General features: G+C 32.2%; 2 protein-coding genes across 11 annotated transcripts in view; both read right to left on the reverse strand.

Moving 5' to 3' along the window:
• Positions 1-1,989: 1,989 nt before the first annotated feature.
• On the reverse strand, positions 1,990-5,576 carry LOC149927324 (uncharacterized). Of its 3 annotated transcripts, XM_090159216.1 has the most exons (8): positions 5,443-5,574; positions 4,913-4,966; positions 4,825-4,851; positions 4,541-4,576; positions 3,903-3,956; positions 3,759-3,842; positions 3,616-3,704; positions 1,990-2,803 (listed from the first exon to the last, which is right to left on the reverse strand). In XM_090159216.1, the coding sequence occupies exons 1-7, from the start codon at positions 5,446-5,448 to the stop codon at positions 3,663-3,665; spliced, it is 303 nt and encodes a 100-aa protein (XP_090015342.1). In that variant the 5' UTR covers positions 5,449-5,574; the 3' UTR covers positions 1,990-2,803; positions 3,616-3,662. The 3 variants fall into 3 exon arrangements, with proteins under 3 accessions (XP_090015342.1, XP_090015344.1, XP_090015343.1); XM_090159218.1 differs by having other exon boundaries at positions 3,635-3,704; positions 4,913-5,576; XM_090159217.1 differs by having other exon boundaries at positions 1,990-2,798; positions 4,913-5,573.
• Positions 5,577-6,246: 670 nt separating this feature from the next.
• The window catches only part of LOC149927325 (uncharacterized), a 176,771-nt gene continuing 155,345 nt past the window's right edge, over positions 6,247-27,672 (reverse strand). The window contains exons 6-27 of one of the 8 annotated variants that reach the window (XM_090159208.1): positions 26,916-26,942; positions 25,134-25,169; positions 24,588-24,656; positions 22,851-22,865; positions 21,495-21,548; positions 19,804-19,902; positions 19,688-19,732; positions 19,565-19,600; positions 19,248-19,328; positions 19,001-19,090; positions 17,264-17,395; positions 16,704-16,784; positions 12,349-12,483; positions 10,844-10,915; positions 10,690-10,779; positions 9,181-9,225; positions 9,081-9,104; positions 7,958-8,041; positions 7,828-7,860; positions 7,622-7,693; positions 7,361-7,399; positions 6,247-7,281 (exon numbers count right to left, since the gene is read on the reverse strand). In XM_090159208.1, the coding sequence (XP_090015334.1) occupies positions 7,243-7,281; positions 7,361-7,399; positions 7,622-7,693; positions 7,828-7,860; positions 7,958-8,041; positions 9,081-9,104; positions 9,181-9,225; positions 10,690-10,779; positions 10,844-10,915; positions 12,349-12,483; positions 16,704-16,784; positions 17,264-17,395; positions 19,001-19,090; positions 19,248-19,328; positions 19,565-19,600; positions 19,688-19,732; positions 19,804-19,902; positions 21,495-21,548; positions 22,851-22,865; positions 24,588-24,656; positions 25,134-25,169; positions 26,916-26,942 (1,398 nt within the window). In that variant the 3' untranslated portion in view covers positions 6,247-7,242. Of the gene's footprint in view, positions 7,282-7,354; positions 7,400-7,621; positions 7,694-7,827; positions 7,861-7,957; positions 8,042-9,080; positions 9,105-9,180; positions 9,226-10,689; positions 10,780-10,843; positions 10,916-12,348; positions 12,484-16,703; positions 16,785-17,263; positions 17,396-19,000; positions 19,091-19,247; positions 19,329-19,564; positions 19,601-19,687; positions 19,733-19,803; positions 19,903-21,494; positions 21,549-22,850; positions 22,866-24,587; positions 24,657-25,133; positions 25,170-26,915; positions 26,943-27,672 lie in introns of all 8 variants that reach the window. The other 7 variants (XM_090159206.1, XM_090159207.1, XM_090159211.1 and 4 more) reach the window with 7 other exon arrangements.

The following is a 27,672-nucleotide window of genomic DNA, read 5'->3' on the forward strand; positions in this document are numbered from 1 at the left end:
TTTTTTAAATTATTTTATATTGACCGGTAATGAACGTACTTGATAACAGAAAATCGAGCGAGTCGATATAATATCGTATCGAACCAATAAATCATATTTGAAGTCCGTTTTTTAAGCTCAATTAACGAAATTATCTGCGGTTTCCTATTACCGCGATAGAGTTAAAAGGAATTATAATCGATAGTAAAACTAAGGGCTGGGAAATAAGTAAAGGCTGCGCGTTGTTTACGAGAGGTTGAATTGCTGGTTACGACGGTGCCGAATTGAAAGGGAAAAACATCGCAAATCCCGTGATTCAGACAAGTTTATGGATGCCGGAATACAAGAACCGTTATCTAAATTACTAAGCCTATAAACGCGAACCACTTCTCCAAACTTCTAGTAAATAGAACGCGTAATAGCCACGATTAGATAACTACAGCTAAAAACCGTAAATCCTTCACCCCTTTTTCCTTTAAATCCACAAACGGTTATCTTTAAAGCATATATTTTCGCTTAGTTAACATTTTCTGCAAGACGAAATACGGGAATTGTACAATTGCTTATAAATAATTTTCGATTACGGGTTTTTTTCTTCAGAAAGGGTTCTTTAAGAAACCCTTTCATTACAAAAAGGTTTTTCGTGAGCGGTGGTGGCGCTACGGTAGTTTTCTGATCGTGGCCTAGAAAAATGAAGTACTCGTCGTCCCCGAAGGATTTAATATCCCAGTTATATGACGTAGGCCTAGAGTCAACGACCGCGCGCCTTTCGAAGGAGAGAGGTGTGCGATACGGAGCATGCTCAATTTACAAAAGATTTTATTTTTTACCGGTTGGTTGAAAAAATATTTTCTAGACCAGAATCAATCAAAAGCACTCCTACGCGGTTTAAATTCGCTGCCGGGTCACGCTTACCGGTACCAGTAACCGGTATTTGTAATTATCTTATCGATACTCGTAGGCTATTGGATATTTGTAAGCTTACTAGTATTCTCGTATTAAATATATAAAGATTTACTGATAAATTATCTATGATTCTATTTTAGGGCTAACCTATAAATAAGCTTCAAATTGTAAATATTAAGATAACATCGCGACTAAATGTCACGGCGTAGATCATAAAACACAAGAAACACAAACCTGATTTTTGCGTCAAACGTCGTAAAAAGTGTTAGTCGGTGTTTTGTTTTGTCTCGGAAGTAAGCTTTTAAGTAATACTGGTCATTGTGACCGATGGACCCTCTAATTAAAGTAATAATCTGGTCATGAAATAAATACTTTGCTTGGATCTTGTAAATAGTTATGGGTAGTTCCGGTTACTTTTCTTTGAACCTCTAGTTTTAATATATAAATATAATCTGATCAATAAATATGACCAGTAAACTACTAGATTCTATTTAATTAACTGATCATGGCCTCAAATAAACTAGACTTTGATGACTAACGGCACCTTGGATTAATAATAGGACTATTATTAATCCAAGACGGCACCGCCTTATTTACAGACTTCTCAGGCCTAGGCTTCCAAAAGAAGCGCGTGGTTTACATTGAATTACGTCCTAATGAAATAAATGCTAAGAACTTTAAGAAGTCGTCTAATACGAAATTAGATAGTTACTAAATAGAAGTAGTTTTACATAATTTAGACTATGAACTCTACAATTTAACTATTTCTCTAATTAAACATCTAAAATCAGAGCGAAATCGGCTGACGAAAAGCCGACAACTAATGATAAAGCAGTCGACGCGTTATTCAACTTCGTCACTGGCAGAAACGGTGGCGGCATCTGTTATCAAATCGGCGCATTTATGATCGACTATTCCAAACTTTTAATAATTTAAATTGCGTTCACATTTAACATTAATTATAATTCTTATAATATAATATAATTCAATTATATTATTAAGTAAAAAAAATTATTTGGAATGGGATGTTACCATATTAAGCTTCAAGATAAAATGGTGCCATCTACATTTTGAAAATCGAAGTATTCCCTTAATTCTCCCCCAATAAAAAAAGATTATAATATCAAAAGTACATGTCAATATAATTGGAAGTTCACAAATATTTACAAGACAAATTAAACGACTTAAATCGTGTTTTGTTTTGGAACATTTAGCAGAATTTTTAGGTTTTTAAGTTCCATCAACTTTTTTTTTATCTTAGCACACGATTTCACATCAAAAAATATTTTACGCAAGTTTAAGAGTGCACAAATATGGTAAATACAGGAACACTATATAAGTTACGATATGATTAGACTGATATACGTACATGTATCCCTTGATATCATCGAACATGTACACGCTTAACATCCCAGATCCCAACCCTTTAAAAAAACTAAATTAAAACACCGGAATTTAACTAGATAATTTGTTAAATAAGTTCGAAATATGTTGCAGTTTTTTTATATTAATGAGTACCACTTTTTGACGTTTTTCCAAAAGTTTTTTTTCAAATCAAACGTAGGCTTCAACGTTTCAAAGCACCAATTTTGCACTAGAGTTAAAGTTGCAACACGAGCGGTTCCCACTTCATGAAAATTCACAAATGATTCGATGAATATATTTATAAAACGAAGCTTAATTCGCACGAACACGGATTAAAAACCACCAAATCTTTTCAAAATTTAAAACTAGAATCGCTAAAATAATATTCAATCCATTGCCGTTTAGCGTTCGTTTAGTTTTTTCATGGTATAATTCCATTGTTTTTTTTAGATGCACGTAACATATTTGGCACCAAATTCAATGACATAGTTGTGTAAGTTGAGTTTAGAGAAGTTCTGGCATCCTCAGAAGCCATTTCGAGTTAATTACTGTTCTAAGAAACAAGCCAAATTAAAGTTTAACCTATTTTCTAACACCACTAACCAAAATACAAAAATAATTTATATCAGAAGTATATAATTTAATCTTAGAGTTAAGTATCCAGTTTTTTCTATAGCAGTTTTCAATGGTAGCTAGTAATTTCCCTACAAAGCAGCATGGAAGCATACAATGCATTTCATCTTAACACTTAATTTTGGTATTACTCTTTCTAGCGATGTAGAATGTGGAAATGAAACTAACAAAACCATATTTTTCTATATAATTCGCGACCAAAACGAGTCTAGGTGGCTCAACGGTGCTAGCTTCTCTGAGGTTGCGCTTATAATCTAGTGTCTTCTACAGACCAATTAAAAAGTCATAAGACCGTTTTTTCTTTAATAAACTTTTCAAAATATAAGCAAGCAATGCAAAAAATTTATTAAAATGCAAATATCGTTATTTATAATGTCAAATTTACGAATAACGTTGAGGAAAAACTAATAGCGTTTGCTTTATCCGCTACCTATCTAGGTTGCAATGCCAAACCAAAGGGGGCGTAGCAATAGTTTTTGGTCGCGAATAATTTTTGAAATCACTATATCATGTATTTTGCCCTGAACTATTTTTCTTCAGAAACGTATTTTAAAAAATCTGCGTGATCTTGCGAAGGTACATGTTTCATGCGAATAACATTTGCAGTATAAGGAAAAATACTTATCTCGTAAGATATATTATATACTTCTGGTTATAGACATACAATTGAAACACAAAATTTGAAGGCCAGAATAACAGCAAGCAAAACAACCTAAATCAAACTCAACTAACCTTAGGCAGTGTTTTTTACCATTGTATTAAGAAAATGAGGTGGTCCCTTATGGATCCAACGTTGTGGGAGGCACGGGAGGTATGGGACCCTAAGAAAATCAAAGGTTAAAATAGGAAAACCAGTCAAACAGTATGAAACTTACAACATTAGGAGGTTTCCAGCCGCAACCAGGTAATGGTAGACCATCCAGTCCAAGTGGGCAAGGCGCGTCCAGTCCTGGTACACCCTGTAAAAGTTAATAAATTAACTTCCGCTTCTAGCTCGGGATGCTTCTAATTTACTTTACCTGATCTCCTTTATCTCCTTTCTCGCCCTTTTTGCCACGTTTACCTCTCGGCCCCTAAGTGTAATTACATCATAATTAAAATTAATTTAACTACAACTACTTAATTAAAACCACGAAGAATGTATTCAGGTATACAGAGTATATGAAGGCGCAACTATAGCCTCTGCTTTCATGATCCCCGGAAGATATTCTCCGCCTACAACGAGAGAGAGAGAGAGAGAGAGAGGGAGGGCGCTGTTATTCTTCCCGCACTCACGAGGAACGGTGGAGGGGCGTGGTTATTAATCCGGGAATCACAAGGAAGGGTGGAGGGGCGTGGTTTTTCTACCATGAATCACGAGGAACGGCAGAGGGGCGTGGCTATCATTCCGGGAATCACGAGGAACGTCGGAGGGGCGTGGTTATCATTCCGGGAATCACGAGGAACGTCGGAGGGGCGTGGTTATCATTGCGGGAATCACGAGGAACGTCGGAGGGGCGTGGTTATCATTCCGGGAATCACAAGGAACGTCGGAGGGGCGTGGTTATCAATCCGGGAATTACGAGGAAAAAGGGGGGGGGCGTGATTTTTCTTCCAGGAATTATGGCGCCGCCCACATATTCTCTGTTCACAAGAATACTCTCTTTCAATCACGTACAAGCGGTCCCAGATCTCCCTTATCGCCTTTAGGACCCTGAAAATGTGTTGTTAAACAATTAAATTACCAACAACATGAATAAAACAAAGTAAAACTTAAATTGGCCTATTTTCTATTTACAAAAAATAGATAAAGATGGCGGCTATAGAGCGAAGCATGCTATAGCGAATAAAGAGAATCAAGGTAGTATAGGAAAGCTGATGAAATGAGAATTAAAACGAAAAAAATAATTAAATAATAAAAAAACTCAAAAATAATAGTTGTAACGAGTTTTGTAAAGTTACCGGAAGTCCTGGTATTCCATCAGTGCCCTACGAGTAAAGATACATTAATTGGTAAAAGTTAATTATTTTAATTACGTATTAAACGTACCGGAAGTCCAGGTTCTCCTTTTTCTCCTTTTTTGCCAATCTCACCCCTCTCTCCCTGTTTAGTAGTTGAAATTAGAAAAATATTAAAAATTATTCACACCGAAACGGAGTATGCCTGGAATAAAATGTTTTCAGAAGGACATACACTGAAGTTCTAATTTCGATTGCCTTAATACCAAGAACGTATTTTTTATATTATAATTAATAAATTTATTTATTTATGTTCTAGTTTTCCCCCGACACGATAGGAATGGAAAAACCTTACCACTGGATCTTTCAATCGCTTCGAAAGACGTAAGTTTCAGGGAACCAATGGTATATCAGTTGGATTTGATTGAAACTTAAGGGGAGGAGTATCTGACAGACCGTGCGGTAGATTGGGAGAAACACAAAAAATTTTCCTAACATAGTAATTATCCCTAAGTAGAAATACATTCGTTAAAAAACTTCAGTAAATTCGCTTCCGTTGTTGTTTTAAGTATTACTAAGTAAATTGTAAAAATTCGTTAAGAAGTGTTAAATCATCATTACCTTCATACCATCCAATCCAGGTGGACCCTAAACAAACGTAAATTTTTCATAAAACCAAAATACCCTATCGACATTTGATTTAGAAGGGTCATGCTTACAACGTTTATAGAAAGAATTTAAAAGAATCAATGCGAAAGAAGCATTCTGAAGCCAAAGAATTGAATACGAAAAAATATAATGTTAAGCCTAACGACGAAAATTTCCGTAAAAATGCAGCGAATTAAAAAAAATTTGGTCACCAAAAAAACCACCTCAGGCAATTTTTATACAATTGTTTCGTTTTTCTACACCAGAAAATTTTCTCATTGTATTTTTAGCAGTACCAAAATTTAACTATACATTTACAAAGACAATTTAATTAACATTAAATGTTATTACCATTCATTTATACAAATGAATTATCGTTTTTATTTCTAGAATTAGACAAACGGATTAGTTTTGTTTTCGAAATTACTATAAATTAGCGGACGTTCGAACTATTTTTTTTTGGTAAATTTAATATATTTTTAGTATGTAAACTTCTAAACTATAGGATTATCCTACTACGATACGCCCATCGAGGTAAATACGCCCTAATTTAGTATTTATAGTACTTTTGTTGGTTTTTCTTCGAAATAACATCTCTTAGATAAATTACCTTTTCTACAAAATATTTATATAAAACTAATTCGTAACTGTTTCTCCCCCCACACGCAAAGAATGTGTCTTTTCTCGACGGTATTCTAGCGTCGACCAATAAATAAAACTTATTTTTAATCAAAATCTAGAGTCTCACCAGCCTACGTCTCTGTTTAAGTTTTGTTAAACGTCATTTCTGGTACATATTAGACGTATAACGTCCGCCACTAGCGCCCCCTGGTTGTGTGAATTTCTGAGCTGCTTAAAACTCGCGCCAAAACATTTCACACAAGATGGCGACGTACTTTAGCGCGAGCGCCATACGTCGAAGCTCTAATTGGTGAGTATCTAGTCTAATTAAAATAAATCCCTGATTAAATGGTTTATTAAATTTAAACCAGAAGTAGAATTATTATTTAAGTTTCAACTCAATCGCATTTTGACTTTTTAAGTTCGCGATTGGAAAAGGAATTGACTTTCAACGCCATCTATCCGCTTACGGTAGATGGCGCCACTACATTGTGTTTTTCTCCACTAATCCATCGCGGCGCCATAGTACTACAGCTATTATTAATCAAATCGATAAATTAGTTTAAGCATTCTGGCGGTAGGGGGAGACAAAATTGTTGAAAAAAATTATTAAATTATACACAAAAAAATTATAATCGCGACAAACTTGGATATGGCTAATATTACATTTCTCGACGCTTATAATATTTACATATTTTTGGGGGGATTTTTAAGTATTAAAGGACTCGAAAAAAAAACACTTTTTCTTCTCTTTAGTAAAATGTACAAAATTTCTCTCAACGCAAAAGAAACATGATATGCCTGTTTTTTGAATTTTTTTATAACATCTAGAGATTATAGGTTTTTTTTTGTTTAAAGATTAAGGGGGGAAATGGGGTGGTTACTGAGGATTAAGTTTCTTTCGTTTTTTTTAGTTGGAAAGCTTAAAAGTTTTTTGTCATCGTATTCGGTATCAAAAAAGATTTGATATTAATAGTATTTTTATCCCTAACAGTATTCGCGCGCTACCTATATTGCAAAGAGTATTTCATTTGGAATCTTTGTTTTTGCGAAGATCCAATGTTTTCATCTTCCCCTTATCGTTTTGGCTTCGTACGATGGAAGTCCAGGAGGTCCTTGGATCCCTTGTTCGCCGCGTAACCCCATCGGACCCTAAAGAAGCCGGTGACGTCGTTGTGGGGCAGACAAAACGTGAGATTATTCGGGAAAAATAATATAATTAGTAGAAAAGGATAATTAATCGTGCTATTTTATATTATCTTACAGGCAGTCCCATGGGCCCTGAGTCGCCTTTCAACCCCTTGTCGCCCTAGAAATATAATTATCTCTGTTTATTACTTGATTTAATTAAAATTTTAATTAAGTTAAGTAATTCCTCGCTCTAAGTTGCCTATTATTGATCTACTAGCCCCTGTAGAAGTGTTCCCCACGCGATACACCGGTGTACAGGGCTAAGTTGATTTCTAGGCGTAGGACTACTAGCGCCATCTGTACTTGGTGTCTAAAATACGCATAAAAAAGCAACACATACTGGCTCTCCCTTTTGACCATCGACGCCTCGGTCGCCTTTAATACCAGGGGGACCTTGCAGTCCTGGTAAGCCCTGACATAACGAAAATATAGACAAAAGAAAACGGGTAAAAGAAATGCTAATAGTTAATCAATATAGTTTTTAAAGTTGTTTATTTTGTAGAAAAGGGTAAAGAGGTTGGGTGTGAAAAGGGAAATATAGCTTACAGGGGGTCCTGAGGGGCCAGGTGGTCCCATCATCTGCAAAATGGAAAACGTTGGCTCTTTTTAGAGAAAGGTACACCACGCAAAGCGCTTTTCAATAAGCTTAGAGCTTAGAGAAGAAAAAAGTTCCTACCAGTTCCGTTCCGCTATCAAAGTCTCGGATTTCGTCGCCTTGCAGCGAAAATAGACTCGAAGGCATCACGTGATGACTAGCCTGCTAAAAAAGGGAAACAAAGGCTTAGTACGATATAGCGTATTTCTTTGAAAAGTGAAAGCAGTGATGCCAGATCGAGTTAGATTACCCTCATTTAGGGAAATTCGAAAAGGGAAAAATTTCAATCATACCGAAAGTTCGCGAAATCTAGTTACAGGGTTCCCACTCAAATCTTCATTTTTTATAGGAAAAATTGCATTATATTTCTAAAAATTTATTACTATATAGGACTCTTTTTTCAAAATTATAGGATTTTATAGGACTATATATGCTATTTCATTTACAAACTTTATGCATTTAAAAACAAAATCTATATTTAGTGTAATAAATCTTTGATTTTCAATTAAAAAATATAAATTATTTAACCATTTTATCACAAAAATTTACTAGTACTTAGCTAATCATGTTAACAATAACAAAAGTATAGACTACAATGACTTTGTATAGGATATTATCCTATAGCTAAATCTAGCAATTTCACTATTTGAAATGGGCAAAATATCAAAATTATTGTATTTTATAGGACTTTTTGGGGATTTTGCTAAAAATAAAGGATGTTATAGGACATTTTTGAAAATATAGGATTTTATAGCACCTCTGTTAAGTTAAATTCGAGATCGGAATGATTTTAAAGAGAGGCCAATAACAATTCACAAGATGATCAAGATCTGACAAAATTGATGAAATTTGAATAATTAGACATTGATAGTATTAGCTTTCCAATCTTGTTTTGCAATTTTATTTAAGACTTCGATAAAGATCTAAACTGAAAAATCAAACAATAAAAGATAATAATTTTGGGAAAGTAGTTCGATGTTGAGAATATAGATGGCGCTTTATTTTTTACGCTAGGGGCCTACATGGATACTTATTTTAAAAACAATGAAAACAACTTTTCCCTAGGGTTATTTATGTATTTTTTTGAATATGAATTTCATTCGGGTTTTGGAAAACTAGGAAAATTTTGACTCGAAAAGGGAAATTTCATGTCCGCGAACTGGCATCACGGAGTGAAAGAAAAACGAGCGTTGAAAGTACGTACTTGTTTTAAATAACGTACTGGACTCTTGAATGGTATGAAGTAGGAAATTAATTATATTGTAACTTTGGAAGGCAACAATTTTATTCGATTATTAACGTACCACTTCTCCTTTATCACCTTTTTCGCCCTTTGGTCCTCCTTTACCCTACAAGTGGCGGAAAGTTATTTAGTGTAATTAAAGTAATGGTATAAAAAAAGTTAAATTTCAGGGTTCGTACGAAAATCCTTGACTTTTACTTGGGTATTAGTGAACAATTTTTGTCAATATCACTGGCTTAATTTGAATATCAGTGGCCTATTTTGAATATCACTGACCTATTTTTAATACCATTGGACAATATTTTGATTGTTACTGACCTATTTTGGTTATTACCGACTTTTTTCGGTTATTACTAGCCTATTTTGAATATCACTGGTCAAATTTTAATATCACTGGTCAAATTTTAATATAACTGACCTATTTTTAATATAACTGACCTATTTTTAATATCACTAACCTATTTTGAATATCACTGAACTATTTTGAATATCACTGACCTATTTTGATTATAACTGACTTATTTTGATTATTACTGGCCTATTTAGAATATTACTGGCCTATTGTGAATATATCTGGCCTATTGTGATTATCACTGGCCTATTTTGAATATCACTGAACTATTTGTAATATCACTGAACTATTTGTAATATCACTGGCCTATTTTGAATATCACCGGCCTATTTTGAATATCACTGGCCTATTTTGAATATCACTGGCCTATTTTGAATATCACTGAAATATTTGTAATATCACCGGCCTATTTTGAATATCACTGGCCTATTTTGAATATCACTGGCTTATTTTGAATATCACTGAACTATTTTGAATATCACTGAACTATTTAGAATATCACGTAAATATTTGTAATATCACTGGCCTATTTTGAATATCACTGAACTATTTTGAATATCACTGAAATATTTGTAATATCACTGGCCTATTTTGAATATCACTGAACTATTGTGAGTATAACTGGTCTATTTTTAATATCACTGAACTATTTTGAATATCACTGAACTATTGTGAGTATAACTGGTCTATTTTTAATATAACTGACCTGTTTTGGTAATATTCCTGGATTTTTAGATTTTTTTGTTGAAAAAACAATGTATAACTACTAAAAAAATTTTAAAGGGCCACAATCTGACTGGTCGGATCTACTATTATGAGGTAGGGATTTTTAACCCTTGGTTGATTATATACTTATTCTTTAATAATTATAATCAACCACCCTACGCTTAAGTCATCGAGCGACCTTTAATGCCTTTTGGAAGGTGGCCGGGTTGCAATGCGTAGGAGGGTGGTGGTAAGCCCTTCATGCCACGCGAGCCAACAGCTCCCTACACTTACTATTACTGTTAACCTCTACAAGTTTTTAAAGAAGGGGAAACCGAAGAGCTCGTTGGACAACCCCTATAACCAGTTCGGAGATAACCCAGTGCCACAAGCTAGGATTCCTTTTTAAAAACGAGTTACGAAATAATTTAAACTCCTGATTTTTTTATCCATTTTGGAGATCCCTGACTTGTACGAACCTTGAATTTTGAGTGTAAGAAATACCCAACTTACAGGTGGCCCTGGTAATCCGGGTGGGCCCATTAAACCAGGCGGTCCCATATCACCAAAAACTCCTTTTTCGCCCTTTGGACCAAGGTTACCCTTCAATTTAGAGTTCATTACTTTTAGTACAGCACACCCTACACCGGTAGAGCCAACAACTTACGGGTAAACCAGGAGGACCCTGAGCGCCTCCTTCTCCATTGATACCAGCCAGTCCTGGGAAGCCTCTCTCACCCTGGAAACGTTTAAACATTTATTAGGGAAATCGCCATTGTAACAGGATTGCCACAGTTTTTCAGATTCAAATTATCTGAATTATCCAGGTTTTTACTGCCCATTTTCAGATATTCCTTGACTTTAGTTAAAGTTAACAATTTTTACCAATAATTTATTTTTTTTTCTACTGAGAGAGATAATTACTATATTAAGACTTCTCCTGACATTTAGACCCATTTTCAAATTCCCAGACTTCTCTTGACAATTAAACCTGGCATTTTCAAATTCCCAGACTTCTCTTGACAATTAAACCTGGCATTTTCAAATTCCCAGACTTCTCTGGACAATTAAACCTGGCATTTTCAAATTCCCAGACTTCTCTTGACAATTAAACCTGGCATTTTCAAATTCCCAGACTTCTCTTGACAATTAAACCTGGCATTTTCAAATTCCCAGACTTCTCTTGACAATTAAACCCATTTTCAAATTCCCAGACTTCTCTTGACAATTAAACCCATTTTCAAATTCCCAGACTTCTCTTGACAATTAAACCCATTTTCAAATTCCCAGACTTCTCTTGACAATTAAACCTGGCATTTTCAAATTCCCAGACTTCTCTTGACAATTAAACCTGGCATTTTCAAATTCCCAGACTTCTCTGGACAATTAAACCTGGCATTTTCAAATTCCCAGACTTCTCTTGACAATTAAACCTGGCATTTTCAAATTCCCAGACTTCTCTTGACAATTAAACCTGGCATTTTCAAATTCCCAGACTTCTCTTGACAATTAAACCTGGCATTTTCAAATTCCCAGACTTCTCTGGACAATTAAACCTGGCATTTTCAAATTCCCAGACTTCTCTTGACAATTAAACCTGGCATTTTCAAATTCCCAGACTTCTCTTGACAATTAAACCTGGCATTTTCAAATTCCCAGACTTCTCTTGACAATTAAACCCATTTTCAAATTCCCAGACTTCTCTTGACAATTAAACCCATTTTCAAATTCCCAGACTTCTCTTGACAATTAAACCCATTTTCAAATTCCCAGACTTCTCTTGACAATTAAACCCATTTTCAAATTCCCAGACTTCTCTTGACAATTAAACCCATTTTCAAATTCCCAGACTTCTCTTGACAATTAAACCCATTTTCAAATTCCCAGACTTCTCTTGACAATTAAACCCATTTTCAAATTCCCAGACTTCTCTTGACAATTAAACCCATTTTCAAATTCTCAGACTTCTCTTGACAATTAAACCCATTTTCAAATTCCCAGACTTCTCTTGACAATTAAACCCATTTTCAAATTCCCAGACTTCTCTTGACAATTAAACCCATTTTCAAATTCCCAGACTTCTCCTGACATTTAGACCCATTTTCGAATTCCCCAATTCTCCAGTTACTGTGGCAAGCCTGTGAAATAAAGTTACTAGTTCCATGGACATACCTGAGCGCCAGGAAATCCCATATCTCCTTTATCTCCTTTGTCCCCTTTTTCTCCTGATACACCACTCTCCCCCTTTTCGCCAGGGTCGCCGGGCAGACCTCTAGGAGCGGGTGTCCCTGGTTTCCCAGATTTACCCTATATGGAATGTAATCGAATTGAAACCACAGAGGAAAAAAAGCAATTTTCGATAACAGTTAAATTGGAGAAATTACCATCTTTACCACTAAGCATCCCCTATCTCCCCCAATTAAAAGAAGTCGGTCTTTAATAATAACGCAAATAACAACAACGACCCTTATCAGAAAGAGTCGAAGCGACACGAACACAGAGACACAAATTGGTAACGACACAAACACGCATTTAGCCATCCCCGCCCCGCTGGTAAGTCATTTATTTTAACGACGCCAGTTTAAGGATAACGCGAGAGGGGCCAAAAATGGCGGAAGATAACGCTACTCGCGATTCCCATCCTGATGTTTCTAAAAATAACCCTTACTTTGAATAGTAATTTAAAACTGATTTGAAATCTTTCTTTTCCCGGGGAGAGTATCAAAGGGTACAACTTTTGACTAAAGATGTTTTTCAGTTTTTTTCTAACATCCTTTGGCCAAGTAACGACCATAACAGAAATCGTATTACGCGAGATATTCCGTTTTATGGTTAAGGAGAAAGTACTTGAAAGTATGGAGTATCGTTTAGCAAGTCTAATTGAGTATCTAACCATAAATTTCATAATTAATGAACTTTAATTTTAATTTATATAATATAAAAATAAATAATATTATATTATATATATTATTATATTATATATATATATATATATTATATTTTATATATATTATTATATTATATATATGTTATTATATTTTATATATATTATTATATTTTATATATATTATTATATTATATTAAATATATATTGTTATACTAAATATATATTTTTATATTAAATATATATTTTGATATTAAAGATATATTTTGATATTAAAGATATATTTTGATATTAAAGATATATTTTGATATTAAAGATATATTTTGATATTAAAGATATATTTTGATATTAAAGATATATTTTGATATTAAAGATATATTTTGATATTAAAGATATATTTTGATATTAAAGATATATTTTGATATTAAAGATATATTTTGATATTAAATATATATTTTGATATTAAATATATATTTTGATATTAAATATATATTTTGATATTAAATATATATTTTGATATTAAATATATATTTTGATATTAAATATATATTTTGATATTAAATATATATTTTGATATTAAATATATATTTTGATATTAAATATATATTTTGATATTAAATATATATTTTGATATTAAATATATATTTTGATATTAAATATATATTTTGATATTAAATATATATTTTGATATTAAATATATATTTTGATATTAAATATATATTTTGATATTAAATATATATTTTGATATTAAATATATATTTTGATATTAAATATATATTTTGATATTAAATATATATTTTGATATTAAATATATATTTTGATATTAAATATATATTTTGATATTAAATATATATTTTGATATTAAATATATATTTTGATATTAAATATATATTTTGATATTAAATATATATTTTGATATTAAATATATATTTTGATATTAAATATATATTTTGATATTAAATATATATTTTGATATTAAATATATATATATATATATATATATATATATATATATATATATATATATATATATATATATATATATATATATATATATATATATATATATTCTGATGGTTTTCGTATTTCCTCCTTCCCCCAATTTTTTTCTATAATTCGAATGTTTTTAGGAAGTTTTAGTAGTGCATTTTGGATGGTATAAATATATACCATGTACCTCGATTTTGGAGGGTACAATGTGCCGCTGTAGCCCCTATTCCATCGCCAATGGGCCCTGTTAAACCGCAATCAGCAGGGTTGTCGATTTTGTGATTTAAAAACATCTAAAAAACTATTTAGAATTTAGTTGATTTTTATATTTCATAGGTTTTTAAGGTTTTATGCAAAATGTATTAATAATTTGAGTGCAGTGAAATTTTAACTAAAATTTTAATTAAAAATTTTGATTAAATTTAATAAATCATTAAACACTAAATTTAATAATTAATTAAAAACTAAATTTAATAATTAATTAAAAACTAAATTTAATAATTAATTAAAAACTAAATTTAATAATTAATTAAAAACTAAATTTAATAATTAATTAAAAACTAAATTTAATAATTAATTAATTAAAAACTAAATTTAATAATTAATTAATTAAAAACTAAATTTAATAAATCATTAAACATTAAATTTAATAATTAATTAAAAACTAAATTTAATAATTAATTAATTAAAAACTAAATTTAATAATTAATTAATTAAAAACTAAATTTAATAATTAATTAAAAACTAAATTTAATAATTAATTAAAAACTAAATGTAATAATTAATTAAAAACTAAATTTAATAATTAATTAAAAACTAAATTTAATAATTAATTAATAACTAAATTTAATAAATCATTAAACATTAAATTTAATAATTAATTAAAAACTAAATTTAATAATTAATTAAAAACTAAATTTAATAATTAATTAAAAACTAAATTTAATAATTAATTAAAAACTAAATTTAATATAGTTGGCAATGAATTGACATTTTTAGAGATCCTACGTTCGTACATTTTCATAAATAAATTGAAGTATAATAGGTGATTTAAATAGATGATTTTTAAAAAATCACGTTATTTAAATCAGACAACCCTGCTGTAAAATATGAGCCCACAGAAATTACGTAACGGATAAGTTTTTAAACTTATTGTCAGCCTGAAACCGATCTAAACGCGGCTAAGTGTTAACCGCAACAAACTAAAACACGTAACGAATAAAAACGTAAAACACAGAGCACACATTCCAACGTAAACACGTGTAAACACAGTCTGCACATGACTAAAACGTGTGTTCGCACGGGGGCGATAATGACTTACCGTTGACTCGGGAAAAGGAAGATAATTTAGAGGCGTTTTTTGCGTGGTTGTTAGTGTGAACATGGTTAATACTTCTTTCGTTCAAAGCTGCTACAGTGCTCGGTATTAGTGAAATTACAACACACATCAATAATCAATTAGGACAGAGACGGAGGAGGGAGGGGCAGCCACACACGGCGCCCACTCACGCTCCGTTTACAAATCAAATACAAATAGAATTTACAAATATTTGTCACCTTTTCCCTACATAATTCACAAAGATATAGTTTACCTTCGTTATTACACATGCGTAGTACGTGTTAGATATTGACAAAAGTATATAGAACATATCTCTTACTAGATAAGTATCCATCTATAGGACGTCAAAATTAAACATATACCTTCGTGGGATCAAAGCACTTTTCAATGAGCAGAAGAATACACTGTTTTTAGGCCGATATCAAATTTAGAAATTGAACTGATTAGGGATATTTAATTATTTTTAATGTACATAAAATTTAGAAATTAACTGATTAGGGATATTTAATTATTTTTAATGTAAATAAAATTTAGAAATTAAACTGATTAGGGATATTTCATTATTTAGAATTTACATAAAATTTAGAAATTGAACTGATTAGGGATATTTCATTATTTATAATGTAAATAAAATTTAGAAATTAAACTGATTACGGATATTTAATTATTTATAATTTACATTTTCCTGATCTAATAGTTTGATTAATTCATTTTGAAAATATAGCGAGATCCTACGAAGGGAATAATATTACCAGTATATGCGAGATGGATACTTCCCACTAAGCTTTATATTATATACTTCTGATATTAGTTACAAAAGAATCAAAAACAAATGTTACATAGAAAAAATAGACATAATTGTATAGTTAAAAAATGTGAGGTGGTTTTTTAGTGGTTTAGTGAAACGATAACAATGATTTAAAATGGTTAATATCTGTCATAACGACATATAAAATAAGGAGTAGGCGTTTAGCAAAGCTGATAATAGAAGCGCTAATCATAAAATTAGCTGTGTTATAAGAAATAAATTAAATTGGTTTTAGTGAAAAATTAGCAAAATATATTTAAAAAAACACAAAACATATATTGAATACGTCAAAATCCCAAATAACTAATATTTGATGGATTTTAAACGTATTCGTCACAAGAAATTAGATCACATTTAGAACATATCACAAAGACGAGTGAACACGAACGTGTATAGGTGGGAGGGTGTTTGATTAAAGTGTTAGAGGTAGAGTACGCAAGGACAAAACGAATAGACCACGGACGGAAGACAGGAGAGACGGTTAATTGGTGTGAAGTAGTGTTTACCCTTTTGCCTCTGCGACCACGTTCCCCTTTGTCCCCCTTTTCGCCGTGCTCTCCAGGTGGGCCAGGGATGCCAACATCTCCCTGTTGCCACGCACACACACAATTGCTTTACAAACATTTATCTTGGTTTGATTCGCGCACGTTTCAACTAATATTTATATCACTCCAATCGGCCTTACGTTCTTAGCTGACGGGGAAACAAACAGTTAGAACGAAACCATTAGAGGTCCGATTTTAACGCGGTTATTGTGACTAGATGGCGCCAAATTGAACTTTTTAATGGAAACGGAATAAATATTTATAGATTTCTAACAAAACTACTTACTTATTTATGTAAGATATATATACCAAATAGAATTTTGATTTATAGCACACAAATAAATTTAATATATTTCGGTGTTTATTTAAAATCGTATGTTTAAAACTGCTGGCGCCATCTAGTAAGAAAACAATCGTCCTCTAATGGCGTTACCCCCGTGAAGGATTTTCTCCCTTATTCATCTATTTTGAGTTATTTCCAATTCCAGCATATACGAGCGATCAACGTGAAACGCACTGACCTTTCTGCCGGGTGGTCCAGCGGGTCCGGGAGGTCCAGGAGGTCCGGGTGGGCCTTCGATGAATCCGGTGGGGAATGCATTGCCGTCTAGGGTTGTCGTTAAGCCACGGTCACCTTTGTCACCCTTCTCACCCTGTTAGGATCAGACAAAGAACCACGATATGAAACGCGCGTTTATGCCAGGAGATAAAACGAATAAAAACACATTGACACGAAGTACTATTGTTAGTCGTTAAACCAAATAAGTGTTACAGTCAAAAACACTCCACCATGAAAGATGAGTTGACTATGGTAAAGACAACACGCAAAACACGTAAAAATATATCGTTAGTAATTGTTTAATTATTGGTTAGTCGTTTTATTTGGTGAGGTTAATGAAACGAAAAAGTTAGACACATTGTCCTTCACACAAAATCTCTCTAACCAAATCTGAGCCATATCTAAATAATTTACATATAAACTAATCTTAAACCATTCCCAACATATTTGCTTCGATGGGGCAAATTAATTCTTAAACCATTCCCAACATATTTGCTTCGATGGGGCAAATTAATTCTTAAACCATTCCCAACATATTTGCTTCGATGGGGCAAATTAATTCTTAAACCATTCCCAACATATTTGCTTCGATGGGGCAAATTAATTCTTAAACCATTCCCAACATATTTGCTTCGATGGGGCAAATTCTTAAACCATTCCCAACATATTTGCTTCGATGGGGCAAGTTAATTCTTAAACCATTCCCAAGAAATTAATTCTTAAACCATTCCCAAGAAATTAATTCTTAAACCATTCCCAAGAAATTAATTCTTAAACCATTCCCAAGAAATTAATTCTTAAACCATTCCCAACATATTTGCTTCGATGGGGCAAGTTAATTCTTAAACCATTCCCAAGAAATTAATTCTTAAACCATTCCCAAGAAATTAATTCTTAAACCATTCCCAAGAAATTAATTCTTAAACCATTCCCAAGAAATTAATTCTTAAACCATTCCCAAGAAATTAATTCTTAAACCATTCCCAAGAAATTAATTCTTAAATCATTCCCAAGAAATTAATTCTTAAACCATTCCCAAGAAATTAATTCTTAAACCATTCCCAAGAAATTAATTCTTAAACCATTCCCAAGAAATTAATTCTTAAACCATTCCCAAGAAATTAATTCTTAAACCATTCCCAAGAAATTAATTCTTAAACCATTCCCAAGAAATTAATTCTTAAACCATTCCCAAGAAATTAATTCTTAAACCATTCCCAAGAAATTAATTCTTAAACCATTCCCAAGAAATTAATTCTTAAACCATTCCCAAGAAATTAATTCTTAAACCATTCCCAAGAAATTAATTCTTAAACCATTCCCAAGAAATTAATTCTTAAACCATTCCCAAGAAATTAATTCTTAAACCATTCCCAAGAAATTAATTCTTAAACCATTCCCAAGAAATTAATTCTTAAAATATTCCTAAGAAATATTTGCTCCGATGGGGCAGCCCAAACATCCAACACACAAAGGTCTATATAAAACAAACTAAGACATTGATCAGGAATATTACATTCTAAGAGACAATCGTATGGTATATACGACTATGGACAAATATGGTGGAGAAAAGTACACAAATGGGACACTAGCCATCTTAGGCCGGACAAGACCAGCCACAAATACGTCGTTGATAGACGCGCCGGTCCGTACCAGAACATAGTAGTGAACGTGGTACTTAAGAGAGTGTGGAACTTACTGCCAACCCAGGCAGGCCGGGTTCGCCCGCCCTTCCAGGGTCACCGGGAATTCCCGGGACACCGTCCGTTCCATTTCTACCGTGCTCCCCCTATTGGCACATTGGATGACAACGACATTAGCCACGAAGATTATAATTAGAGTTAATTAGGGGAAAATAGCGTTAAAACATCCCGCAATGAACGGAAAGAGAAAATTAGAAAGGTTAGTTTCGGGGCACTTCGTTGGTCAATGGTTTGGAGTCTCACGTCAGTTCCTGGTACACCATTGCCTCCTGGAATTCCTGGAAGACCAGGGACCCCCAGCGGACCTGGAAAACCTCTTTCGCCCTGAAAACACTCATTTCTTTAAAAAAGGAACTTCAAAAAAATTTTCATCATTCATTAGGACATTTATTAAAAATAGGTTAAAAATAGACGATACTCTTCAGTTATCAGGAACCAGGAAGACGATAACAATACTCTACTTAATTAATCGTCAAAGGTAGCGGCTTCTTTCCGGAATGTACGTCTTATAATAGCGCGCGTAAAAACAATTGGATGCGTATCTAATATAGTGGTGTTACCTTGGGTCCTTGCAAGCCGTCCTTTCCCATCGGTCCCTGTAATTCAATAAGACAAAGCAATAGTTAGAATGGCCGTAATGCAAGCGGACGCAAGCACTTTCTCTCTATTGGTTGATTACTGACCACTGGGCCTTGAGGTCCGGGTGGTCCGTGCTCTCCGGGTGGACCCTGACACGAAGCGGTAATAATTGCCGTTATAACAAAGAATCGATATCGTAAAGGCGGAACACGCTACTCACCGGTTCTCCTGGTAGACCGACTCTGCCATCAAAACCTGGTAGACCTGTGGGTCCTGGTGGACCAGGAGGGCCAGAAGGACCAGGATCGCCTGGTTCTCCCTGCGATGGGAACAACCGCTTTAAACTTATCCTTCTTTACACATATTTATCAGGACCAAAAGGGATCAATTGTAATTAAATCAACCGCCAATTACTCTGGGATACCCTTTGATTCTGAATGTCTGATCAAACATTCGGCTTTTAAAAATATTAATATTATTATTATATTATATTAATATATTATATCATTATATATTAATATATTATATCATTATATATTAATATATTATATCATTATATATTAATATATTATATCATTATATATTAATATATTATATCATTATATATTAATATATTATATCATTATATATTAATATATTATATCATTATATATTAATATATTATATCATTATATATTAATATATTATATCATTATATATTAATATATTATATCATTATATATTAATATATTATATCATTATATATTAATATATTATATCATTATATATTAATATATTATATCATTATATATTAATATATTATATCATTATATATTAATATATTAATATATAATATATTAATATATTATATATTAATATATTAATATTATATATTAATATATTATATATTAATATTAATATATTATATCAAATTATATTAATATATTATATCAAATGATATTAATATATTATATCAAATTATATTAATATATTACATCAAATTATATTAATATATTATATCAAATTATATTAATATATTATATCAAATTATATTAATATATTATATCAAATTATATTAATATATTATATCAAATTATATTAATATATTATATCAAATTATATTAATATATTATATCATTATATTATATTATATTATATATATTTTTTTTTCAGTTTAAGGTTATCTGTTTAGCAGGTAACCGTTTATTTATCACTCAAAAACAAACTACAAATTACAAAGGGTTTTTTTATATTATATTAATATTATTACATTACATTAATATTATTACATTACATTAATATTATTATATTACATTAATATTATTATATTACATTAATATTATTATATTACATTATATTAATAAAATTATATATTATTTTATATTAATATTATGTTATGTTATATATATTATTTATATTAATATTATGTTATGTTATATATATTATTTTATATTAATAGTATGTTATTTATATATTATTTTATATTAATAGTATGTTATTTATATATTATTTTATATTATATATTATTAATATTAATAGTTTATATAAACCGAATGATTGAATATATAGTGACACAAGAACTGTAATAAACAAATTTCTTGTTCCACTAAAAATTAACAGTTGAAACGAAAAACACGTAATATGAAACAGACACAAGTTGACACAAAACAAATTAATGTTAATATATTAATGATATTAATGTATTATAGACACAGATTACATAAATACACGTAATGAAACGCCAGTACTTTCGCAAAGTCGTCATAAAACGTAATAGGGATTTTAAGTACCGACTAAGTAAGATAGATGGCGACTGCCTTCCCATCGCGAACACTTTTCCGAAAATAGCGGCGTCTCCCTGAGTGAATCACAGACAGACGGGCGGACGGACAGACAAAGACAGTACGGGGTAGCCCCACAGGGGAGACTTACTTTGAGTAATAGCAAATCTCCGGGGGAGAGGGTAATTCCCAAACTTTGCAGACCCTGAGAGCGATCGAGATAGAAGACACGAAAAACCAAAACAAGAGGAACCCAACAAGGAACCGGGTAGAATATATAAAAAAGAAAAATACACGCAAAGGAAAGGGGGAAAGAAATGGGGGGAAACGAGAGTCAACGGTTAGTACAGGAATAATTATAATTAACAGCTAATTACACACAAGCATGCTATATTTAATGATATTTTTTATGTGGGGAAACCCCAACTAGCTGATTGTCGCTATCAAAGGGTGGGGCTGGGTTAAGTCTATTTCAATAGGAAGCGAATTAACTATTAGTTGAGTTTCTACTATATCACAGGGCGTCAAAATGTACTCGCTTTTAACAGTTTAGGATTGATTAGTTCTAAGAAAGGGCATGGCGGGTTTCCGCTTAGTTACGTTAATTGAGCACAAAATGGTTTTTAGCGCGTATCTCATTACCATACTCTTATAACGAGAATAGACCGATTTCATCCTGTAAGTTTCCACTTATTTATCATACAGTATCCTTATTCGTTATTCTTTGTTATATTTAAAATGGCCGCGTTTATAAAACGATGCTGTGAAATGGGTAATATTTATTTTAATCTGTGTAAGACGTGAAGTTAAAATTAAACCACATTTTGCGTGTTGGGTTTGATGGGAGGTGCTATTTTGGTGCTAACCTTACAGAATGTAATCGTGGTATGATAATAAGTCTACGGAAATTTAAAGTTTCTTAAATCTACTAAACCTCAAAGCAAATTCCAAAGTGACGTTTAGTAGATAAATTTCTTATATTAAATTAGGATTAAATTGAAAGGAGTATTTAAGGGTTAAATCTACTAAACCTCAACGCAAATTCAAAAGTGACGTTTAGTAGATAATTTTTTAAATGAAATTAGGATTAAATTGAAAAGAGTATTTAAGGGTTAAATCTACTAAACCTCAACGCAAATTCAAAAGTGACGTTTAGTAGATAATTTTTTTAAATGAAATTAGGATTAAATTGAAAAGAGTATTTAAGGGTTAAATCTACTAAACCTCAACGCAAATTCAAAAGTGACGTTTAGTAGATAAATTTCTGATATTAAATTAGGATTAAATTGAAAGGAGTATTTAAGGGTTAAATCTACTAAACCTCAACGCAAATTCAAAAGTGACGTTTAGTAGATAAATTTCTGATATTAAATTAGGATTAAATTGAAAGGAGTATTTAAGGGTTAAATCTACTAAACCTCAACACAAATTCAAAAGTGACATTTAGTAGATAATTTTTTTTAAATGAAATTAGGATCAAATTGAAAAGAGTATTTAAGGGTCGCACCGTTGGTTGTTCATCCTTTGGATACGGTTTAATAAGAAGGGAGGGAATGGTGGAAAATGTTAATTAAATAATTACAGAGTATTAGTATTCATGAAAACATTGAAACACATGTTTATTAACACAAAGACTTGGTTATCTTGTTTTCTTTAAGTTTAATATTCCAGCAAATACCAAATATCTTATGTTGGCTCTAAAAAGGAATTATGTACCTTCGCAGGATCGAGGCAGTTTTTAATGAGAATCTTTACCGTTGGTGTTACCCCGACTAGCGATGTTCGAAGTAGAAACTACACTACTTAGTAATAACTACTAATTACCAAACCATATTTTTCTTAAGTAATTGTTTTAGTAAGTCACTCTATTATGAATTTCAACGAACATTATTTTTTATTCTCAATATTTTTTGAAATATCAGTGTAAGACTGCGAATGTACATGTTTAAATTGAGTAATATCAGAAGTGAATGAACTGAAGTTTTCAGACTGCTATACTCCCCATGTTGGAGGCGTTTTCCTTATGAAGTTACATTTTGATCTCAAATTTGAAATTCTGCGCGCTCCTAGGCCGAAAAAAAACGTTTTGGTTTTTATGAAACTATTTTTTATACATAGATCTAGCTATACCCACAATTTCCAAGTGCAATTTATCACGTCAAAAGACGGGGATGGAAATTAGCTTTTATTTGACTCGATTTTCTCATCATTTTCATAAGGAAAACGCCCTCCTATTCTGAGCGCTATTTCGATAACTTCGGTTCATTTACTTCTGGTAATATTAGCAATAAAGTTATGAATCACTAAGGATATATTTCTGATATAAATTATTTGAAACAAGATAGCCAAGCCATGATACACGCTTTCAATTGACATCAGATCAAACCGAAAGCGCGTATTCATTGATGAAGACACAAAAAGTGAAATTACTAAATACATTGCAACGACCAGCGTCGCAAACACACCAATACAGTAAAATCATAATAAAATAATGCTTAAGAAAACCAAATACCAAAAGAAGAAATAAATACAGGGCTCCCACCAAAATCTGAAGAAAAAATAGGGAAATAGGGGATTTATCAGGCTATAAATATGGTGAAATAGTAACCAAGTTTTTAAAAGTGGGAACCATTTTAATAAAAAATTAGATAATTATTTAAACTTTAATTTTTAGAAAAATGACTTTAAAATAGGATATTTCTAAAACTGACTTAGTTTTAATTTGTAAAAATATTTCATCACAAATCTTTACTCAAACATAAATAGTTCAACTTTACGACAGGAAGGCTCATTATGAGTTTTACCGAGTATTTCAATTTAGCCGAGCTCGTGGCGCCACCTAATGTAGTAAATAATAGCTATAAACGTGAATCGATACAATTCTGGTACTTTTCAGCAAATTTACTAGAAATAGGGTAATTTAGGTACCGAATTCCTATTTTAAGGTGGTTTAGGGACCTCGAAAAAAGTAGGGTCTTTTAGGTATTTTAGGGACCTGGTGGGAGCCCTGTTTTAAAATAAAATTGGACATAAAACGTGTTAGTCAATCGCTCATCACAACACGTGATTAAAACACAACGGGTCTGTGCTGGGACAACACACGTTCAAAAAGCACGTGTTACAAAACGGAAATAAATAATATTAGTACGATTAAAAGTGTTAATAATAAAATTAAATGAAAAATAATAATGTTAATTTTAGAACAGAGGCGGTGGGGGTTGAAAAGGTCATCCATTTAAATTACCTTAATAGCGATGACCTCCGCGTAACCTAGGGTTCCTCCGTGAAGACGCGTGATCGAACGTTTAACACCCTGAAAACGGCCATCACAATTTGTGTGAAAAAAACAGTGTATTTATCGGCATGGCCAAAAACAAAATATACATCGCCAAAAGGAGTGGCCATATCAGAAAGAAAAATACCAACCTAACATTCTGCCATAAATAAAGGAACCCCAAAATAAATGGACCACGATAAAACATATTAGCGGTGGAGAAACGACCCACCAAAAAAAAACACCGGTAAAGATGTTTAGTGAAAAAAAAACAAACACCGTTGTTTGGCCCTGTTGTCAAACGAATGGAGGGTATTCTGATAGTTTCTTCTTGGGGTAATTGAAGGTAACTTTACCCCCTGTTACGTTTAAAAAGGGACTATCGGGTAACCTTCGACTGGACTATCGCTTCCGAAACGCGGTGAATTAGTTGTAGGGGTGATAAGCCTAATGTTAGTTGTATGTTTTCAAAAAGATAAGGGAGAAGAGTGGAAATGAAAGTAGCAATTTCGATACCTTGGTGGTGGTGAAGAGGTCGAAGCCGCTATCTCCCTGCAACGACAAACGATGGAACGCGTATTAGCACGAGTAAAGTAATACGCCGTAAGTATGACACTGGACGATTTCGGTTACTGATAGTCTGTGGCGGACCGAATGCGTATTCCATGTTTCCGGAACAGGAAAGTCGTCATACCCGTCTCTCTTTATTACCATAAGCATATGTAACATAATTACTCATAAGTATGCCACTAGCTCTATTTCTTGACTAACGGTTTGTTTCACAGATATTACGTCATCCGTACCGTACGCAATATTTGACGTCATGGAATTTCAAATGCCAATTATGCCGTCGCGCAATTAGCTCTACGTCTGATAAACCGACGGCCATTATTTTAGTAAACAAACCCGTTTGAACAACCAAGGCTTAGGAGCTAAAATGAACTACAATATGGTGTCAAGTGCTGTTAATGCAATTAATTTGCAAATTAATGAAGTTTCCGGAGACTAAGGTACTAAAATACATTTGCATTGTCAAATAAAAGAAGCAGGTTTATTGGAAAAGTAGTTGAAATTCAGGTTGAGCTTTTCTGGGGCATCTACGAGGTTGGAGTCTTTGCAGATTCTTTTGCGCTTAGGCCTAGCTCTTCTAGGCTTGGTATGGGTTTTAATAATACGTCAGTATGTTCATATGCTATTTACAGGTTTCGTACGAAATATCCGGAATGAATTTCCCTGACTATTTTAGTAGAAAAAAAAATGGTTTGAGGTAAAATCTTGCAAAATATTTCATATTTATTTTTAATACATTGTTCAAAAATTTATTTGCCTGATTTTTGGGGGTCGTTTTCAAATTCCCTGACTTTTCCAGATTTTACAGGTCGTGTACGAACCCTGTATTTAACCGAATCCCATTCGACCGAAAACATTTTTACGTCATATTTAGATTATTTCATTTTTTTCCAGCCCAATGGCGGGTTTCGGTTAAATTGGAATTAAATAAAATTAAATAGCCGTTATTAATATTTAACTGCGCATTTCGAGGTTTAGGTTTAATTTAGGTTAGGTTAGATTACGATTTTCCTGTTGTATTATCATTAAAAAGGATTATACATGCCTTATTTATTAAAATTTCTAAATCATAATTATATAGTAGAAATTGGACAATCAATCTACGCGAAAACCGTCAAATATGCAATTTTCGGTTGAATGGGAATGTTCGGTCGATTGGGACTGTTCGGTCGATTGGGATTCGGTTGAATGGGACTGTTTGGTCGATTGGGATTCGGTTGAATGGGTCTGTTCGATGGAATGGGACTGTTCGGTCGAATGGGACTGTTCGGTCGAATGGGTCTGTTCGGTCGATTGGTATTCGGTCGAATGGGACTGTTCGGTCGATTGGTATTCAGTGGAATGGGACTGTTCGGTCGATTGGTATTCGGTCAAATGGGACTGTTCGGTCGATTGGGACTGTTCGGTCGAATGGGACTGTTCGGTCGAATGGGAATGTTCGGTCAAACAGACAACAATCTGTTTATAATAGTGAATTTGACATTCCTATTAAATAATTTATCATTATGTGTCCAAAGGAAACGTTTTATTTACTGTTGCAAGCTTTCAATTTTTAATAAGCCTTGGCTGCTCCTTCAAACAGGAATGGAAAGTTCTCAGTCCTTAGCCACGTAATGATTTATATGGCTATTGGCGAACCAGACTATCATTAAGAAAATAGCGTCGGGAGAATATGAAGTGTCATACTTATCTTTATTATATTACTTATGATATTAGTACACAACATACTTTATCTCCACGTTCTCCTTTTTCGCCCTGCAAAGAGAAAACAAATAATAATAAAATATTATGTTGGGTTTCGTTTCACGATAAATTAAGCTTATTTTTTAATGGTAAAATTGTTTTAATAGGAATTATTTCAATAACGACCACTAGATGGCAGGCTTCAAACCAATTGAAATATATATATAGGAAAATTTATAGTTCTAGTTCATTCTGAAAAGTATAAGAATACCGCTACAGCATTGCCTTAGCTCAATGAATTAAATATATTCTTGATAAAATTAATAATGTATTAAGTGTAAATTCGGAATTAATTTAATTTATTTATAATTCAACTTTACGGATTCCCTTTACTTAAAGGATAATTTAACGTCTAAATATGAAATAGACTTAAGATAATAAATAATGAATAAGGAATAGTCGAATCTTAAAATAAATTGTGAATTTAAAAGGTTTTCCGTCTCATTAATAATTTGGTATCGTTCACAATGCGCTTCTCGCTTGATCAAATATATAAATTAAGAGTACGACAAATAAAATTAATTTAAAGTACCACGAATCATTTAACAAATTCGGTCCGAATTTCGGCTAGCACCTCCCCTTTACGTACCTCGTGATTAAACATTCTTCAAACCAAATTCCCAAAGCACATTACGTATAAAAGTAAAGTAAGTCCGTCCAGCTTAAAAGCCTTAGGCGATTACTTTCGGTCAACTTCGGAACTCAAAACGTAAAAAGCTTTCTCTTTCTTTTTATTGTTGAG

Source organism: Leiobunum rupestre, chromosome 9, assembly GCF_980474605.1.
Source record: "Leiobunum rupestre chromosome 9, qqLeiRupe1.1.hap1, whole genome shotgun sequence".
Lineage (NCBI taxonomy): Eukaryota > Metazoa > Arthropoda > Arachnida > Opiliones > Sclerosomatidae > Leiobunum > Leiobunum rupestre.

What these genes read in the sequence shown, in the direction of transcription:
- LOC149927324 (XM_090159216.1), bottom strand. An exon ending in AAGGAGAACCTGGACTTCCG is followed by an intron (nt 4,852 to 4,912) that starts GTACGTTTAATA and finishes CTTTACTCGTAG; the next exon opens with GGCACTGATGGAATACCAGG. An exon ending in AAGGAGATAAAGGAGATCAG is followed by an intron (nt 3,843 to 3,902) that starts GTAAAGTAAATT and finishes TAACTTTTACAG; the next exon opens with GGTGTACCAGGACTGGACGC.